At 43.1% G+C, this 16,349-nt stretch overlaps 1 protein-coding gene and 1 long non-coding RNA gene across 2 annotated transcripts; one reads left to right on the top strand and one right to left on the bottom strand.

The window, feature by feature from the left end:
- Positions 1 to 325: 325 nt before the first annotated feature.
- Positions 326 to 5,059, bottom strand: LOC147302591 (uncharacterized). The gene is made up of 2 exons (XR_015127077.1): positions 4,910 to 5,059; positions 326 to 2,965 (listed from the first exon to the last, which is right to left on the bottom strand). It is a non-coding gene; the product is annotated as an uncharacterized LOC147302591 (long non-coding RNA).
- A 589-nt stretch (positions 5,060 to 5,648) lies between these two features.
- On the top strand, positions 5,649 to 8,591 carry LOC147302590 (uncharacterized). The gene has a single exon (XM_086281726.1). It carries the CDS (start codon positions 5,778 to 5,780, stop codon positions 8,112 to 8,114), a length of 2,337 nt encoding a protein of 778 aa, XP_086137852.1. The 5' UTR covers positions 5,649 to 5,777; the 3' UTR covers positions 8,115 to 8,591.
- The last annotated feature ends 7,758 nt before the right edge of the window (positions 8,592 to 16,349 follow it).

The raw sequence follows: 16,349 nt of genomic DNA, 5'->3' as shown, positions 1-16,349 counted from the left end.
AAGTTTTATACAAGAACCAGTTCATTTACCGTTATATTTTAGTTTCATTTTCAGTTCTGTACTTTTTACATGTAATATTGATTCATTAGATTGACTACATGTATTAGACCTAACTTGCTGACAGCAAATTTAAACGACCGTAATAATTTATTTTCAGCGTCTGAAATATTTATTTAGTTTGTTTTTTGTTTTCTTTTTGGCTCCTGATATTAGTCAACTACTATTTGTCAATGTTGAACTAATAATGAATCTAAGAACAGCTATTTGTCACGGTTGTCCAGCGTCAACCGTGGGGATGTGAGGAAGGAGGAGCCAGGCACGGAGCTCTGAATGCAAGCAGTGCGTTTATTTACAGTGAATGGAAAATAACAATAAATCCGCAGTGCGTTCCCGACTCCCGTGAAATGTCCTCTTCCCAGTGCTAGTGTTCCTTGTCTCCGCTCCTCAGTGTCTGAGCACCCCGTGCTCGCTGCCCTCTCGTCTCCACGCTTCTCCTGGGGAGATAACAAACAGGCAGCCGTAAGACACATACAATGCGGCAGACTATCCGTACTGACTGGCCGAGAGACTAACGTGAAGTCACGCAATGATCCAGCGTCAGAGAGAGCGCCACCGCATTCTTAAGTAGCTCCTCCGACAAGGCTTGATCAGCTGTGTGATGGTCTTCAGGTGTGGCCAACCACCTGGCAGGGCCACACCCACCAGGCCTGAAGGTGCCTGTAAACAGGTGCTCTCAGAAACTCCGGCATCCACACACACACACACACACACACACACACACACACACACACACACACACACACACACACACACACACAAGCAGGGAGAACGAGGGACAGCACACCAAAAACACACATGTCCATAACTGCTGGGTCGTTTAGACTCCTGAGCTGTGCACGAGGGGTCGAACACCCACTGGAAGGCCGGGCACTTGTTTTCAACCGTAATATACCTGATGTGCTCAGGTAACCTGTAGCGCCATGAAACCTCTGTCACACCAGGGCGCATAAAAAATGATGCTTTAAGAGACTGATGGGATCGGGCAGCAGGGAAAACATCCACAAAATGCTACTTTCAGTTTTTAAGTAGAGTCATTACATGCTTGTTAAAAGCAAACTCTCATATAGTTTTTAATGTGCTTCTTTCATTACAATGACTAGATAAAGAATGTGGCACTGTCTCTATTTAACACTGGCTACCCCAAAATGTTTCCAAACCTTCAACCGTAACTTTCACTGAGAGATTTTTAGATACGGTTATTGAAGCTGTGGGGTTAATTTTTTAAGTAACACGAGACGAGAGGCAGCAGCATACACACAGAGCATCAGTGATAGAAAGCTAGGCTAACATAGGGTAGCTACCTGTTCAAGGAGAAACATGTATAGGCCCATCTCAAGTGCCAGTGAACATCTAAATGATTCAGGGAAGACTTTGGAGAAAGTGCTGTGGGGAGATGAAACGAAATTATGTGGCTTTAACTGACCTTTTGAAATAGGAGTGTGATGCAAAAAATAGCATCCCTGCAGTCAAGCAGAGAGATGGAAACATTATGATGTGGGCTACAGGACGACTTAGTCGGGGTTCCAAGCAGTCAGGAAATGTGACATCGTCAGACTGCAGGCCACGGATTGGCTTTTGTCTTTCACTAAAATCAAAACTGCAGTTTTTTTAAAACCCTGCAACAAGGCAAATAGCTGCACAACACCGTGGTTTCCAAGTGTGACAAAAAGCCACAGATACATCATCGCTGCGACGTCTTCCTTTGTTGTGGCATTCGTGTTGCTCATAAATGACAACATGGACATCGGGCCGCTTTGCTGTAATGACCCCACGCACATTAGGTGGTACTTGATTGTAATGGAAAATGAGTCACAGCAAGCTGATCTGAGTATGTACTAATGGAGAAGTGCTATAAGATCACGGAGTGGTCTAGTCAGTCTCCAGACATCAGTACTGTAGAAAATCTGTGGAGGGAGCTGAAGTTTCAACTTTCCAAGTGGCAGTCAAGAAACTTACAGGATTTAGAGAGTTTCTGTAAGGAGCAGAGGGTTAATGTTTGTGTGTCCTCACTGTAAAGACTGCAGGTTACTGGAGCGTGTCGTGTCATGTTTCCTGTTGCTCTGAGGTGCATCCAACAAATACACAAATCATTTACCACTAATAATAACACCTCCCCCACTTAAGTGTGTTCAACAGGAAGCTAAAGACTGGTGCTGTTAAAGTGTTCAAAAAACAGCAGGAACTCGGTGTGAGGCCACAGTGGGCCAAAAAACACAAGATGACCTCCAGCAAGGACAAAATGTATCTGGACGTCTCTGTGAGCATCTGTCTCACTGTGTAAGTGTAGCACAGTGTCTGTGTGTGCATGGCTGGGCAAGAGAAACAGCACAACTGAAAGCCAGCACTCAGACGAGGACCCGGTGCATCGTCTGTCTCATCTCAGCCAGTTTACTTACAAACTCTTTAAGTTTGAATTTTAAAGCCAACAATGTGCACAGGGCAGTGATATTTAAAATGAAGGTAAACTACTCCAATCTCTGCAGCCCCAATTGTGTATCTCACACACACACACTAAGTTCTCCTCCTGCCTTCAGCCCAACCGTTGAGCGCGATGACAAATAGAGCCGCAGAATTTTGCTGCTGTGTAATTAAATTGAGACGTGGGGTCAAAATTCCCACCTAGATTGAGTGAGATGAAATAGAAATCGGCTCTCCTCTAACTGACTTTATAGAAATAATTACATCAGCTGCATTTATAACTGTTATTAAATAACAGCAGCACACGAGAACTAAAGTGTAATCCCAGCACATTTCGCTTCGCTTGCACTGATTCTTTAGAGATGACGACCGTGGTGGGTAATTAAGGGCAAACAATATACAAGTGGCGTGAAAAATGGAGGCTGCATTACCTTTCCAAAGCTTCCTTTCCCGATGGCCCGCAGTATCTGGAAGTGGTCAAAGTTTACTGTGGAGAAAATGAGAAGCAGTTAGTGAGAACGTGTCAGTTTGAGCTGAGCTATAAAACAGGGAACATGACATGTACAGCACTGTGCAAAAGTCTTGAGCCATCCCTCATTTGCTTCCAGGGATCCGGACTTCCCTGTAATCTTTAAAGTGGTATTAAGGAATAGCTCTCCAGGCTTTTTAAAGTGTTTCTGATTTTTAATCCAGGGCTTGTATTTGACCACTTTTTGTCTGTTAAGACCCTTCACACTAATCTCTGAAACATTCAAACATAAACAGACACCTAAGTCACGGAAAGGACCAGAAAACTTAACAAAGAACCAATTTTAAATTGTATCTGTACACATTTACTTGCAGCCTATTGCAAAAAAACAAAACCCCACATCATTTGTTCTCACTTCTTTAGTTGAAGAATGCAGTTAATAACACCGTTAACACAGACTGACCTGGCAAAACACGAAAAAATAAGGGGGTGGTTCAAGACTTTTGATCGGTACTGTATGACAAATGCAAATGTGCACTTCACAATGTATCGCTGCACTTCGGCAGTACTGTGAAGATTAAATGTTTTTTCCTTCCCGATGCATGTGAAAGGTTAAGACTTACATCTCCAAATGTACTGGAACTGATTTGAACCAGAGGACTCAGCCACACTGTTACTATGTACTGCATAAACACGTTTACCGATGAAGGTAAATCAGACGCTGTCCTGACTGTGTGGCTAAATTTTGTGCTGAAAGCATCAAATCAATTGAATATGATTAACTTGCTATGAGAGGTTTTTACTCCAAGTGTGACTTTTTCTGGCTTCATACACCTTTCAGGGTCAAATTCAAGCACTTTGTAAGCACGTTTAATGTCCATTTTCAACATTTTCCAGCACATTACCATAAAAAGGATGCATATTTCACTTCGCATCACCTGAGTAAGACCACGTGAAAGGCCAAATTAATAAGTCTTCTCATCAGATATTGATGCTTCTTTCTTATGTGACACAAAAAACAGGAGGAGACAGATCTTTGCTTGTGTTGTTTTTTAAGTTCATTCATTCAAAACTAACTGTAAGACGCTTAACTACATTGCAGTCTGTGTTATTGTTGTAGACCTAATTATCACCTTTAAAGTGTTTGTGCTAATAACATCATGTAGAGTAAGACAGGCATAGAGAACAGCACTGACTGGGAGAGGCTTTGAACACATGACATACTCAGATCAATTCAACACTTTAGACTTTAAAAATGCACAAGCGTCTTTCAAAAACCCATTTATTTAATCTATCATCATTGATATTATTATGTACAGTTAGAATGTACTGTTCATCTCCCTTAAATAAACAGGCAGCCTTAAAGTGTGAAATAGTCACTTGTCTACTGTCTCAGTGGCTGATAGTGCCCCACAGGCCTCAATGTCAGCTCGAAGCCATTATGTTTCAATTGTTTAATGATAAACAGATTTTGAATGAAAGCGAGGAAACTTCGCTAGCACAAAAAGTGCCTATTCTTTCTTCCCATATGGTTCAGTCATATTACCGTCATTTCCCCCTAAGCTGTTCCCAAAGACACCAGGTTAATACTTGAAAAGGCTGCAGCGATACACAAAAATATCATCAATATTCTGTTTACTTGGTGACAACGTCGCTTTTAGCCTTCAATCAGAAAGCCTGACGTTGGCTAGTTAAGCATCGGGCTAACGTTTAACGCTTTCACTTGAGGGAAGTAACTCGTATTACTGCTACTGCTGTGTAATCTTGGTTCAATTCACAGCATATTCTACAAGTTACCCTGCAATAACTAACTGTTAGAATAGCGCCACCGTATTGTATCGCACTGAGTGCACTTCAATCCTTTATCCCGCGAGTTTGCTAGCTAGCAAAATAATAATACCAATTTTAAACAAATAACATGTGTAACGTACACACTCGAGAAAATTATTTACTAGTACTTACGCAAACTCCCCCGTTGTGAAAACGTACAAATCCTTCTTGTATTTTTCGTTTTCCAGCAAACACTCATTAAAACGGCCTCCAGGCACATTAGCGCACTCACCCCCGACTGATCAGGGAGGGGGTGGGGGGTCACACATTGAAACAGACTAACGTGCAGAGGTACAGCCCAGGCAGAGAAATGTTGCTTTTAGACTTTGCGACTCGTTTTATTTCTCTATCTGATAAGAAAACTATTCAATCAGATAGTTCTTTGTGGTGAATGAAATACGGTTACAGTTTCAAGAAGTTTTAAGCACCAAATCCGAAATCCAAGCACTGCAATATTAAAATCCAATTCAATTTCTTGTTTGCTCCGAAATCTACGACATGACTATATACAGAAAAGCTTGACGTGGTATGCAAAAAAAAACCCCGAAGACAATACAAATACAAATACATGAACAAAAAATGTTTTAACTGTCAGTTATGTCATTTTAAAATTTTCCAAAACTAATATTTTCTTTGATTGACTGATATTAAATTGATTAGAGTCAAGTTTAGTGTGAACAATATTACACAAGCAAGCACGTGTGCGCATGCGCACATATTAGAATCCCTTCGATCGCTTCTCATATGTGCGCATGCGCACATATTAGAATCGCTTCGATCGCTTGTGACGTGGTAACTTTGCTTTGATCCTTTCTGACGTCATAACTTTGCTTTGATCCGAAAACCTATAAATAGGAGCGCTCACCTGTTACTTTATGCTTAACGGACGTTGACCTGCAGCAACTAAAACCCTTTTGAGAAGATTTGAGAGCAATTTACGAGAGAAACCAAAACAAGTTCAGTTTTGTTTCTCACCAATTCACAGCGCAAACTTTACACCATGTCAGCCAACCCATCCTTCGGCTCAGATGAGCTTGGAATATCTAAAGGGACCATTTTGGGAGATCACCACATGGTGGAGGCTTTTCTTGGAGAAGGAAGCTTTGGTGTTGTAACCAGATGTCGCGATACAAAAAACAACAAAACTGTTGCTGTTAAAGTCAACAAGAGCGACCCTGAAATTCTGCTCCAGGCAAAACTGGAAATTTTCATCCTGGAGCAGCTACGACGCTTGGATCCAGACAGGTGCAACATCGTCGAATGGAACGGCTATTTCCTCGATGGAGAGCGCATTTGCCTGAATTTTGAACTCCTCGACCAAAGCCTGTCAGACTACATAGGGGACCGGAATAACCGAGGTCTCCCAATGAGAGAAATCAGGCCAATTTTGCATCAGCTCGCAAATGCTCTATTCCACCTGGGTTCTGTGGGAATAGTGCATGCTGACCTCAAACCTGTCAACATCATGGTTGTGAACCGCAGTGAGTCTCAAGTCAGAGTCAAACTCATAGACTTTGGCATCGCATGTAACACCTCTGCAGTGATTCCTGGTGACTGTGTGGGGACAATTGGTTATTGTGCACCTGAGATTATGCTTGGCACTCCATATGATGAAGCAATTGACATGTGGTCTCTAGGGCTGGTAGCTGTGGAGCTTGCTACAGGGGTGCCTCTCTATCCTGGGGAAGACGATTATGACGTTTTGAAATTCATAATTGAAACCCAGGGTCAGCTACCAGATCATCTCCTAGAGTCTGGCTTGTACACTGACAGCTATTTCATCGAGGATAACCACAAGGAACAGCGCTGGACATTTAAGACCCCAGAACAATTTCAATACGAGACAGATTATCGATCCAAAGAAACTCGATCGATAAAACTTAAGTGTCTCGATGACCTCGAACAACTGCTGAAAGTTAGGCGAGGACTGGAAAATGGCCAAACATTATTTGTAAGGCTAATCAAAGAAATGTTGGCCTTGGATGCAAATCTGCGCATAACACCCTCGGAGGTTCTGAAGCATCCCTTTTTCCACCCTGGCCTCTCAAGGAGAACCCCCTGCACTGACATGAATAGTACAGGGGGAGAACTCCTTGTGCTCTCTCAGCAGCCTTCAAGCTGGAAAAGTCATGGATTGCAAAAATTCAGCTGCAGTTTCCAAAACTCAGTTGAATTTCCTCAAAAAGGAGACATCAACACCTCAGCCAACCCATCTGCCTCTGAAGATGATCTTCAAATAACGGAAGGGACCATTTTAGGAGATCACCACGTGGTAGAGGCTTTCCTTGGAGAAGGAGGCTTTGGTTTGGTAACCAGATGTCGCGATACAAAAAACAACAAAACCGTTGCTATTAAAGTCAACAAGAGCGACCCTGAAATTCTGCTCCAGGCAAAACTGGAAATTTTCATCCTGGAGCAGCTACGACGCTTGGATCCAGACAGGTGCAACATTGTGGAATGGAACGACTATTTCCTCGATGGACAGCGCATTTGCTTGAATTTCGAATTGCTTGACCAAAGCCTGTGGGACTACATTGGGGACCGGAATAACCGAGGTCTCCCAATGAGAGAACTCAGGCCAATTTTGCATCAGCTCGCAAATGCTCTGTTCCACCTGGGTTCTGTGGGAATAGTGCATGCTGACCTCAAACCTGGAAACATCATGGTGCTGAACCACAGTGAGTCTCCCGTCAAAGTCAAACTCATAGACTTTGGCCTCGCATGTCCTGCTTCTGCAGTGATTCCTGGTGACCGTGTGGGGACAATTGGTTATTGTGCACCTGAGGTTATGCTTGGCATTCCATACGACGAAGCAATCGACATGTGGTCTCTGGGGCTGGTAGCTGTGGAGCTTGCTACAGGGGTGCCTCTCTATCCTGGGGAAGACGATTATGATGTTTTAAAATTCATAATTGAAACCCAGGGTCAGCTACCAGATCATCTCCTAGAGTCTGGCTTGTACACTGACTGCTACTTCATCGAGGATAACTACAACAAACAGCGCTGGACATTTAAGACCCAAGAACAATTTCAATACGAGACACATTATCGATCAAAGGAAACTCGATATATAAAACTTAAGTGTCTCGATGACCTCGAAAAACTGCTGAAAGTTAGGCGAGGACCGGAAAATGGCCAAACATTATTTGTAAGGCTAATCAAAGAAATGTTGGCCTTGGATGCAAATCTGCGCATAACACCCTCGGAGGTTCTGAAGCATCCCTTTTTCCACCCTGGCCTCTCAAGGAGAACCCCCTGCACTGACATGAATAGTACAGGGGGACAAAACCTTGTGTTCTCTCAGCAGCAATCATCGTTTGGGTGGCCAGAATTCTAGGGGAGCTAGAAATTCTTGTGGAAAAAAAGCCCAAAACAATAACATCAACAAAAAAAAGCAATGAATGTGGTCTTAAACTTGGGCACAATTTGGCTTGAAATCCATCAACTAATCTCTCAATATTCAAAGCTGAGCAGCAGACAACTTACCATCACATCAGTCCTTCAATCAGACCTACAACAAACGTCTTCAGTCTCTCACCCCAACCGGTCGCAGCAGATGGCCGCCCCGACCTGAGCCTGGTTCTGCCGGAGGTTTCTTCCTGTAAAAAGGGAGTTTTTCCTTCCCACTGTCGCCAAAGTGCTTGCTCATAGGGGGTCATATGATTGTTGGGTTCTCTGTATGTATTATTGTAGGGTCTACCTTACAATAATACATACAGCCTTGAAGTGACTGGTGATGTGATTTGCTGCTGAATCAATTCGGAACTAATTGGAAATCTGGATATTAATTAAATAAACCTGCTTTGAGCATCAATTAATTGTTGTTTGAAATTCTTTATAAATATATAAATATAGTGCCACTCTTCTACTGTTTAAATTGCAACTGTTTAAAACTGACTAATTTATTCATACACTTGAGCATAAACACATGCACAGTAAATGGCCTGTACTTGTACAGCGCTTTACTTAGTCCCCAAGGACCCCAAAGAGCTTTACACTACATTCAGTCATTCACACATTCACACACTGGTGATGGCAGCTACATTGTAGCCACAGCTGCCCTGGGGCGCACTGACAGAGGCGAGGCTGCCGGACACTGGCGCCACCGGGCCCTCTGACCACCACCAGTAGGCAACGGGTGAAGTGTCTTGCCCCGGGACACAACGACCGAGACTGTCGGAGGCGGGGCTCAATCTGGCAACCTTCCAATTACAGGATGAACTGCGAACTCTTGAGCCACGATTGACCTATATACACATATACTTTACAGTACTAGTCAGTGCTTACATACTAGTTCTTTTCCCTACTTTTTCATGCTTACTGGTACAAATGCCTGTTACTAGAGTTAAATGCTATCGATGTATTCTCACAGTTATGGAACTGTACAAATGCATACAAAATAACGCTCACGTAAACATAACTGTGCACTAGTTTGCCCTTATTGCTGCAGTTTGTTTCAAGTTGTTCTCTCTCTCTCTCTCTCTCTCTCACTCACACACACACACACACACACACACACACACACACACACTCACTATGTAACGTTTCAGCAAAAAAATACCGCCCCTTCCCCCCACAGTGACACCACCACCACTAGTCTGCACAGCTGACATAAGGCAGCATGGATCCATCCTTTCATGCTATTTATGCCAAATTCTGACCCGACCATCTGCATGTCAGAGCAGAAATCAAGACTCATCAGACCAGGCAACATTTATCCAATCTTCTCATGTCAAATTTTGAGAACTGTAGCTTCAATTTCCTGTTCTTAGCTGACCAAAACGCTCTTCTGCATTCTTTGGTTGCAACAAATGGTTGTATGAGCTACGGTTGCCTTCCTATCAGACATTTTTCTCTGACCGTTGACATCAATAAGGCAGTTTTTCCAAGAGAACTGCCTTTCACTGGATATTTTCTCTTTTTTGTCACCGAAAAGGGTGTCTGTGTTACTTCTTGTCTTATATATATTGTCTCTGTTTTCCTCTGTCCTTTGTCAGAGTGCCTGTTCACCTACCCCCTGTGTCTCCATATTCCCAGTGTTCAAGGTTTCCGAGTGTTTTCCCAGTTTAGGTTGTCATGGTTGGTTCTGTTTGCTACTCAGCCAGAATAAACAGCTCGCTCTTTTTAAAAGTAGGCTCCAGAATGGATGATGGCATGTTCGCATGTCTTTATGCAACACTGAGTGTGCTGAACTAAAGGTAGGCCTAGTTTCATTTTCATGGTCATTATTATCAAGACAATGATTACGCCTTATTCTGATTATTTCTCCCTTTTGGAGGTGTAACGTTTACATGAGGGGTGTAGGAACATTTCCCCCTAAATATTTTTAGATAAACTTTTGCTAAAGTCACAGTTTTTGTCGTATTGATGATGCAGCTAGAATAAGTGCTTTTAAATAAAAGAATAACCATTCAAAGTGCTCAGTGGTGAAACTGTAACTCTTTCAGAGTTTGACAGCTGGACAAGTGATGCCGTATTTAAAGAAACATGAGATGAGTGCAGCATATTATCTGAACAGAGACCATTCAATGAGCAAGAATAAACACTGAAAGAGAAACACTTCACTGTTGATTATCATATGAAGTCTAATGAAAGCTGTTAATCTGTTAATATCCTGTTAATCTGCAAATACAGAACATGCGACTTTAAAGCATCCAGCAAAGTGATAACTGTCCTCTGCCCACTAAGTAGTGACTCTACAAAAGATTATTTTCAATATCATCTTTATATTATATTTAGTTATTCTCCAGCGCAACAATGTAAGGAGCTCTGTGATTGGTTAGGAAAGGACAGACTGGCCACCTGGATTTTTCTTCACTGCACATTGATCCATAGCTTTGCTCTGTAAAGGCTAACAAAGTGCTTTTGCTTTACAAAGACATTCAGCGTCGGTATTCACTCTTTTAAAATGCCACTGAACACTGGAGTGAAATGGAGCCCTGATCCTCAGAGTTTTATTGTTGCTAACATTTCTTATAGATAGCACAGATAGTGCCCCACTGCAGTAATCACTCATGTCTAGATATTCCTGTTAAAACGGAGTTTTTCCTCCCCACTGTTGCATAGCAAACCTAGCAAACACAAACTATTGTATAAAACGATCTAATTTAAACGAACAATCATATTGAAGCTTCAGACAGCCGTCATATGACAGTGAAACACTGCCATCTGCTGGACTCGAATAACAAAGACGCTGCTTTGACGGGTGAGGGAGTTTCAACAAGTCTGCAACGACTCAAGCATCAAACTACAGAACTATTGTAGCGGACATGGTGCTCTAATGACTGCTTCATTAACGCAGGTCAGAAAGGATCAAACATATCAATAAATTGTGAAATACAAAAAATTACTGTTTCACTGCACACACAAACCTTCTCTTATTAGCACAACACTGCCCAGGCCTCAGAGTGTATTCCATATAGACTATTAAACCTTAGCATGTTATTTTAATGTCTTACAGGTAAAACAGCCAAAAAGTAAAGTTAACTGTAATTTAAAATATTCAGCTGCAAAAATGCTTTTAGCAAATAATTTTTTATGACTGCTGCTAAAATTCAATACTAGATTTTTGCTGGTCTGATTAAAAGGTTAAATGTAGAAGTTTTGGGATAATATATTAATACTTCCAAAACAATAAAGTTGTTGTAGAGAATCTATGTTCATTATTGTTGCTCATCATGGAAAGACAAAGACATTACACCCTCCTACTCTCTGCACACAGTGGTCTGAGGGATCTTCCAGGATCGGGGATTTTATTTATTTTGTTCTTTTTCGGTCTTACTGGTTAGTAGGTGGTGATTTTCTACCTGTTGATCTCACATTTGGAACATGATTTGCTCTGGAGCAGATTAGGTTCAAAGCATGAGTTGACCTGGCATTATGTCTTGGATTACAAAAAAATCCCACATTAAATCTTGAAGTTAACCGGATAAGACAGCGTTGTGTTTCACAGTAAAGGCCTCAGAGAGTTGTTGCTAACCAAATTCCATCTTGTATGGCCACTCAGCATCTTATGATGTTTTGTAACCTGCCACTACAAAGAAGCAGTGAAACAGTTTCTGTTTTAGCGCACATACACTGTGTGCTGAACAGTATAAGGGCAATAAAGTGATGGTACAGAAATCTGCATCTGGTCAGAAGGAAAAGCTTGGAAGACTTGGCCAGATTTTTACAAAATTATTGGCTGACAGTGGACAGATGAAAGGATGTGGATGGTCACACCCTCGTGCAGTAAAGACGGCGTTCGGTTCATTGAATACACAAAACCAAACACACAAAAGACACAATAAGACAGCTGATCAGTTTGCTTCACTGACTCATCTTTTTTTTTTTTTTTTTGCCTGTCCCGTTTGGATCTTTAGCCATCAGAATTGTTGTCTGAAGGCCAAGAAAGATGCCAAGCGGCTTTACTTTACCAATTGGATCATCACGGTCTTGCGTTTGGGCCATTTGATTGACCTTTATTATAATTATATATTTATTTGATTTGATTTTTGGTTGTTACAGATGGGACAGACATGACTGGGGGATAGGACAGGGAGAAAGAATGAAAGAAAGAGAGGGGGAGAAAAAAAATAGAGGGGAGAAGAGACGGTGAGAAAGGGGGGAAGAAAAAAAGAAAAACAAACAAAACACCTGGATCACCTGTATGGAGATAAGAAAAAACAGAAGAGAAAACAAACAAGAAAGAGCAACATAATAAATATAGCACCATCACAATAAAACAGCTAACAGTAGATAACAGTAGATACCAAATATTAGATGTTATGTTACAGCACGCAAGATCGACAGCGCACAATGTGCTTTCAGGCAGCAGCCAAGAAAGGTGTAGTTTGTGTCTGTGAACACCTGTGTGCACACCTGTGTACACACCTGTGTGGATCAGCACGCTTGTATTCAAAAGGTTTCTCCATGTAACGATCTGCTAGGGAGTGTGGGGAGCCATAGCCCCGTCCCCCAGGGCATGAAGCAGGTATGGAGGAGATCCAGGCCCCAGACATCCAGAGGCCCCAGAGTACGAGGACCCGAGGAGGACCACCAGGGGGCCAACGTGCCACCCTCCTGGGAAGAGCTGAGGAGAGCCCCAAACGAGAGGTCACCCAGCAGCCACGGAGCAGAGGCCAGAGGGGGTTGCAGTGATGTGCCCGCGGGCTCTGCCAGCAGCCAGCTGTGCCAGAGAAGACCGGGTATCAGGCCGAGAGGCCTGAGGGCACCCGACCCCCCGTAAGGGGCCTAGCTGGGCCACAGGTGCCAGGCCCCGCCAATCGGCCACCAGGAGTGAGTCGGTAAATACATGAGCGCCCCGCCCCAGACACCAAAACGAATAACAATAATGGATTGCATTTATATAGAGTTTTTCTAGGCACCCAAAGCGCTTTACAATTCCACTATTCATTCACTCTCACATTCATAAGACTGGTGGAGGCAAGCTACAGTTGTAGCCACAGCTGCCCTGGGGCAGACTGACAGAAGCGAGGCTTCCCAAATCCCTGAGCCACAGTCGCCCCCAGAACCACCAACACACCAACACCAGCCACCGGCAGGGAGCGTGCCGAGGGGGGAGAGGTCTCCACACCTCGGAGAGCCCGAGATGTCCCCAGAGAGGTGGAGTCTTACACCCAAGCTCCCCCGCTGACCCCAGTAGGCACCCCCACACTCTGGAACCCACCGGGGCAAGAGGGCCCAGGCCCATCCGGACCGGGACCCACAGCAGCAGCACCACCCGGCCCCACAGAGTCCGGGACAGCCCACCCGACCCCACTGCAGAGAAAAATGCACCCACCCCGTCATCCAATCTTCTCCCAGACTACACAAGACAATAGACACCCAGGTTGAGTCATTCTCCACCTCTCCAATATCTTTCCCCCACCTGCAGAGTCTGCTCCTGTAGAGAGGAGACCTCCTGCAAAGATGTAACAGCCTCCCCACCAGTTAGAGAGCCCTCCATTCAGGCCGATGCACCAGAGGTCCCCCGCTCCGGGGCTGAGCCCCCATGCACCACCCCGGCGACACAACAACCAGGACCCAAGGCCCCAAGGCCCAGCCAGAGCCCCAGCCTGGGGGCGGAGCACCCCCAGACCCCCAAGCCTCCACGCCCATCCCGGACCCACCCAGGGGCAGCCAGGCTACCAGGCCAGTAACCAACGTCCACCAGCACAGACCCTCCCCCATCTCCGCTGTAAGCAGCCACAAGGAAAACACCATCTAAGAGCCACCAGAGCCCCTTACCAGGTCATGGCCACAGGGAAAACGTCCCTAGGGAATCCCTAGATGCCCTAAGGCCGTCCCGACCCCCATATCAACCACAATAGCGAAGGCAGAACTAAACCATGACCCCCCACCCCCACTAGGTGATGAAGCCAATCAAAGTAGTCCAGAGGGATTGATCAAATGTGATGGCAGAGGCTGTATCAAGACTAATGTGATCTATTAGATGGTTTTTATATTGGTTAGAATTAAGATTATTTTTATTTTTCCAGTTAATGAGGACCATTTTCTTGGCAATGCATAGGGCCGTAAAAACAACGTGGGCTGTGTTTATTTCTGTAGTGACCTCATCCAAGTTGCCCAGCAAGCATACTAAAGGGGAGGCTGGAATGTTACATTTCAGACACTTTGATAAGTCGTCACATATCTTGCGCCAAAACTTCTGAACTGGTGGACAGAACCAAAGAGCGTGGATATAATTGTCCGGTGTATTTGCTGTGCAGTGTGAGCAGTTGTTGGAAGACGTATAGCCGATCTTGAACATCCTATGACCAGTATAGTGCACTCTGTGTAATATTTTGTATTGTATTAATGGCAAACTGGGATTTCTGATCCATTGAAAGGTTTTTAAGCATATCTGAGACCAAAGGATTTGGTCTAAGCTGATTGATAAATCTGCTTCCCATTTTGCAATCGGAAGGGATATTGATTCATCTACTTTAGAAAGTGTGCTGTATATTTTAGACAATAATTTTGGGGGGGGGGGTAGATTAAAAAATTGTACCACACTTGGTGGTGTTTGTAATTCAGCTTCACTGGAATTAAATTTCTTTTTTTTACTATGGATTTAATTTGTTGATATTCCAAAAGTATTTTCTTGTTGATCCCATATTGTGTAACTAGTCTGTCAAATAAAATAAAGTCTGTTCCTTCCAATATATGTTCCAAGTTTTTAATTCCTTTATAACTCCAAACTGGAAAGTTTATCATGTTATTGTTTTGTAATATGTCCGGATAGTTCCAGATAGGTGTACGTTTGCATGGGATTAATGAAGACGCCGTCAATTTTAGAAACTCCCACCATGCTGTCAGAGAAGAGCTGATATTGATGCTTTTAAAGCATTCATGTCGTTTGATGTTTGAGCTGATAAATGGTAGGTCTGAAATCTCTAGGTTATTACATAGTGCCTGTTCTACATCTATCCAGGTTTCATCTAAGAAGATGTGTTTAAACCATCTAGAGATGAACTGAAGCCTGTTGGCTAAAAAGTAGTGATTAAAGTTAGGCAGATCTAATCCTCCTTTATCCTTGGTCCTTTGTAGTGTTTTTAAGCTGATACGTGGGGATTTATCTTTCCAAAGGAATTTAGAAATATACGAGTCTAGAGATCTGAACCAATCTTGTGATGGCTTATTTAGGATCATTGAAAATAAATAGTTTATTTTTGGCAAGACCATCATTTTTATAGCGGCGACCCTTCCCATGAGTGATATGGGTAGAGAAATCCATCTAGCCAGGTCGCCTTCTACTGTCTTTAAAAGTGGGATGTGGTTTAATTTAGTTAATTCTGCAAGCTCGGGAGAGATATTACTAACTCATCTACACAAGTCGTGTTGTAGAAGGTACAGTATTTATTGTTGTATTTATTATGTACCAGCTCAGGTAGTATAAAGAAAAATGACGTGTAACCAGATGGTTTTTTTAGTAACTTTTTTTATTGCTCAAACACAAGAAACATGCTTTGAAAAACAAAATTGCTGGGCAGCACACAGCCCTGGAATGCTGCTAAAAACAAAGAAAGAAATTAAAAAGTGGCTAACGCGTGTTCAGGTTGTTTACTAAGCTCCAAAAGAAATGACAGAGTCAAAGGTAAAAAGACAAAAAAGTGACAGTCTTCCTCCTGCTGTGACTGACAGAGAAACAGCTCATGTGTGTTCAGTGAAATGTGTGTGATCATGAGACTAGTCATTGACATCGTCCAGACTGTAAAAGTATCACAGAAACACAGTCACCTTTGGCACTGCGTCACAAGCCAGCCATGGCTGATGACAGAATCACTGAACAAGTGGCAGCATGTTACTGTTACGACATGTTAATGCTTTGGACCACAAACTCAAAGCAACACGAGCTTCAGGAATCGTTCGATGTTCTGTGATTACTTTGCAGTTTTAGAGAGATTCAAATTCATTGTGTGTTTAGCTACAGGTTAACAGTCTTCACAGCTAAGTTTTGCTTCCACCAAAGAGAAAAGAAAAAATAATATTAGGGGCTTTCCTGAACATACTTAACACTAGTTGTTAGCCGTCTAAGACCAGAATGTCTCTTGCAAAGTGTACAGGTAAATTATTTTCACAAGCAACTGCA

This window comes from Aulonocara sp. 'chitande type north' Nkhata Bay, linkage group LG23, assembly GCF_057382095.1.
Source record: "Aulonocara sp. 'chitande type north' Nkhata Bay isolate Kocher_YH1m ecotype deep benthic linkage group LG23, A_spYH_male_GT1.1, whole genome shotgun sequence".
Lineage (NCBI taxonomy): Eukaryota > Metazoa > Chordata > Actinopteri > Cichliformes > Cichlidae > Aulonocara > Aulonocara sp. 'chitande type north' Nkhata Bay.
The sequence above is the reverse complement of the archived record's forward strand: the minus strand, read 5'-3'. Positions and strand labels throughout refer to the sequence as shown.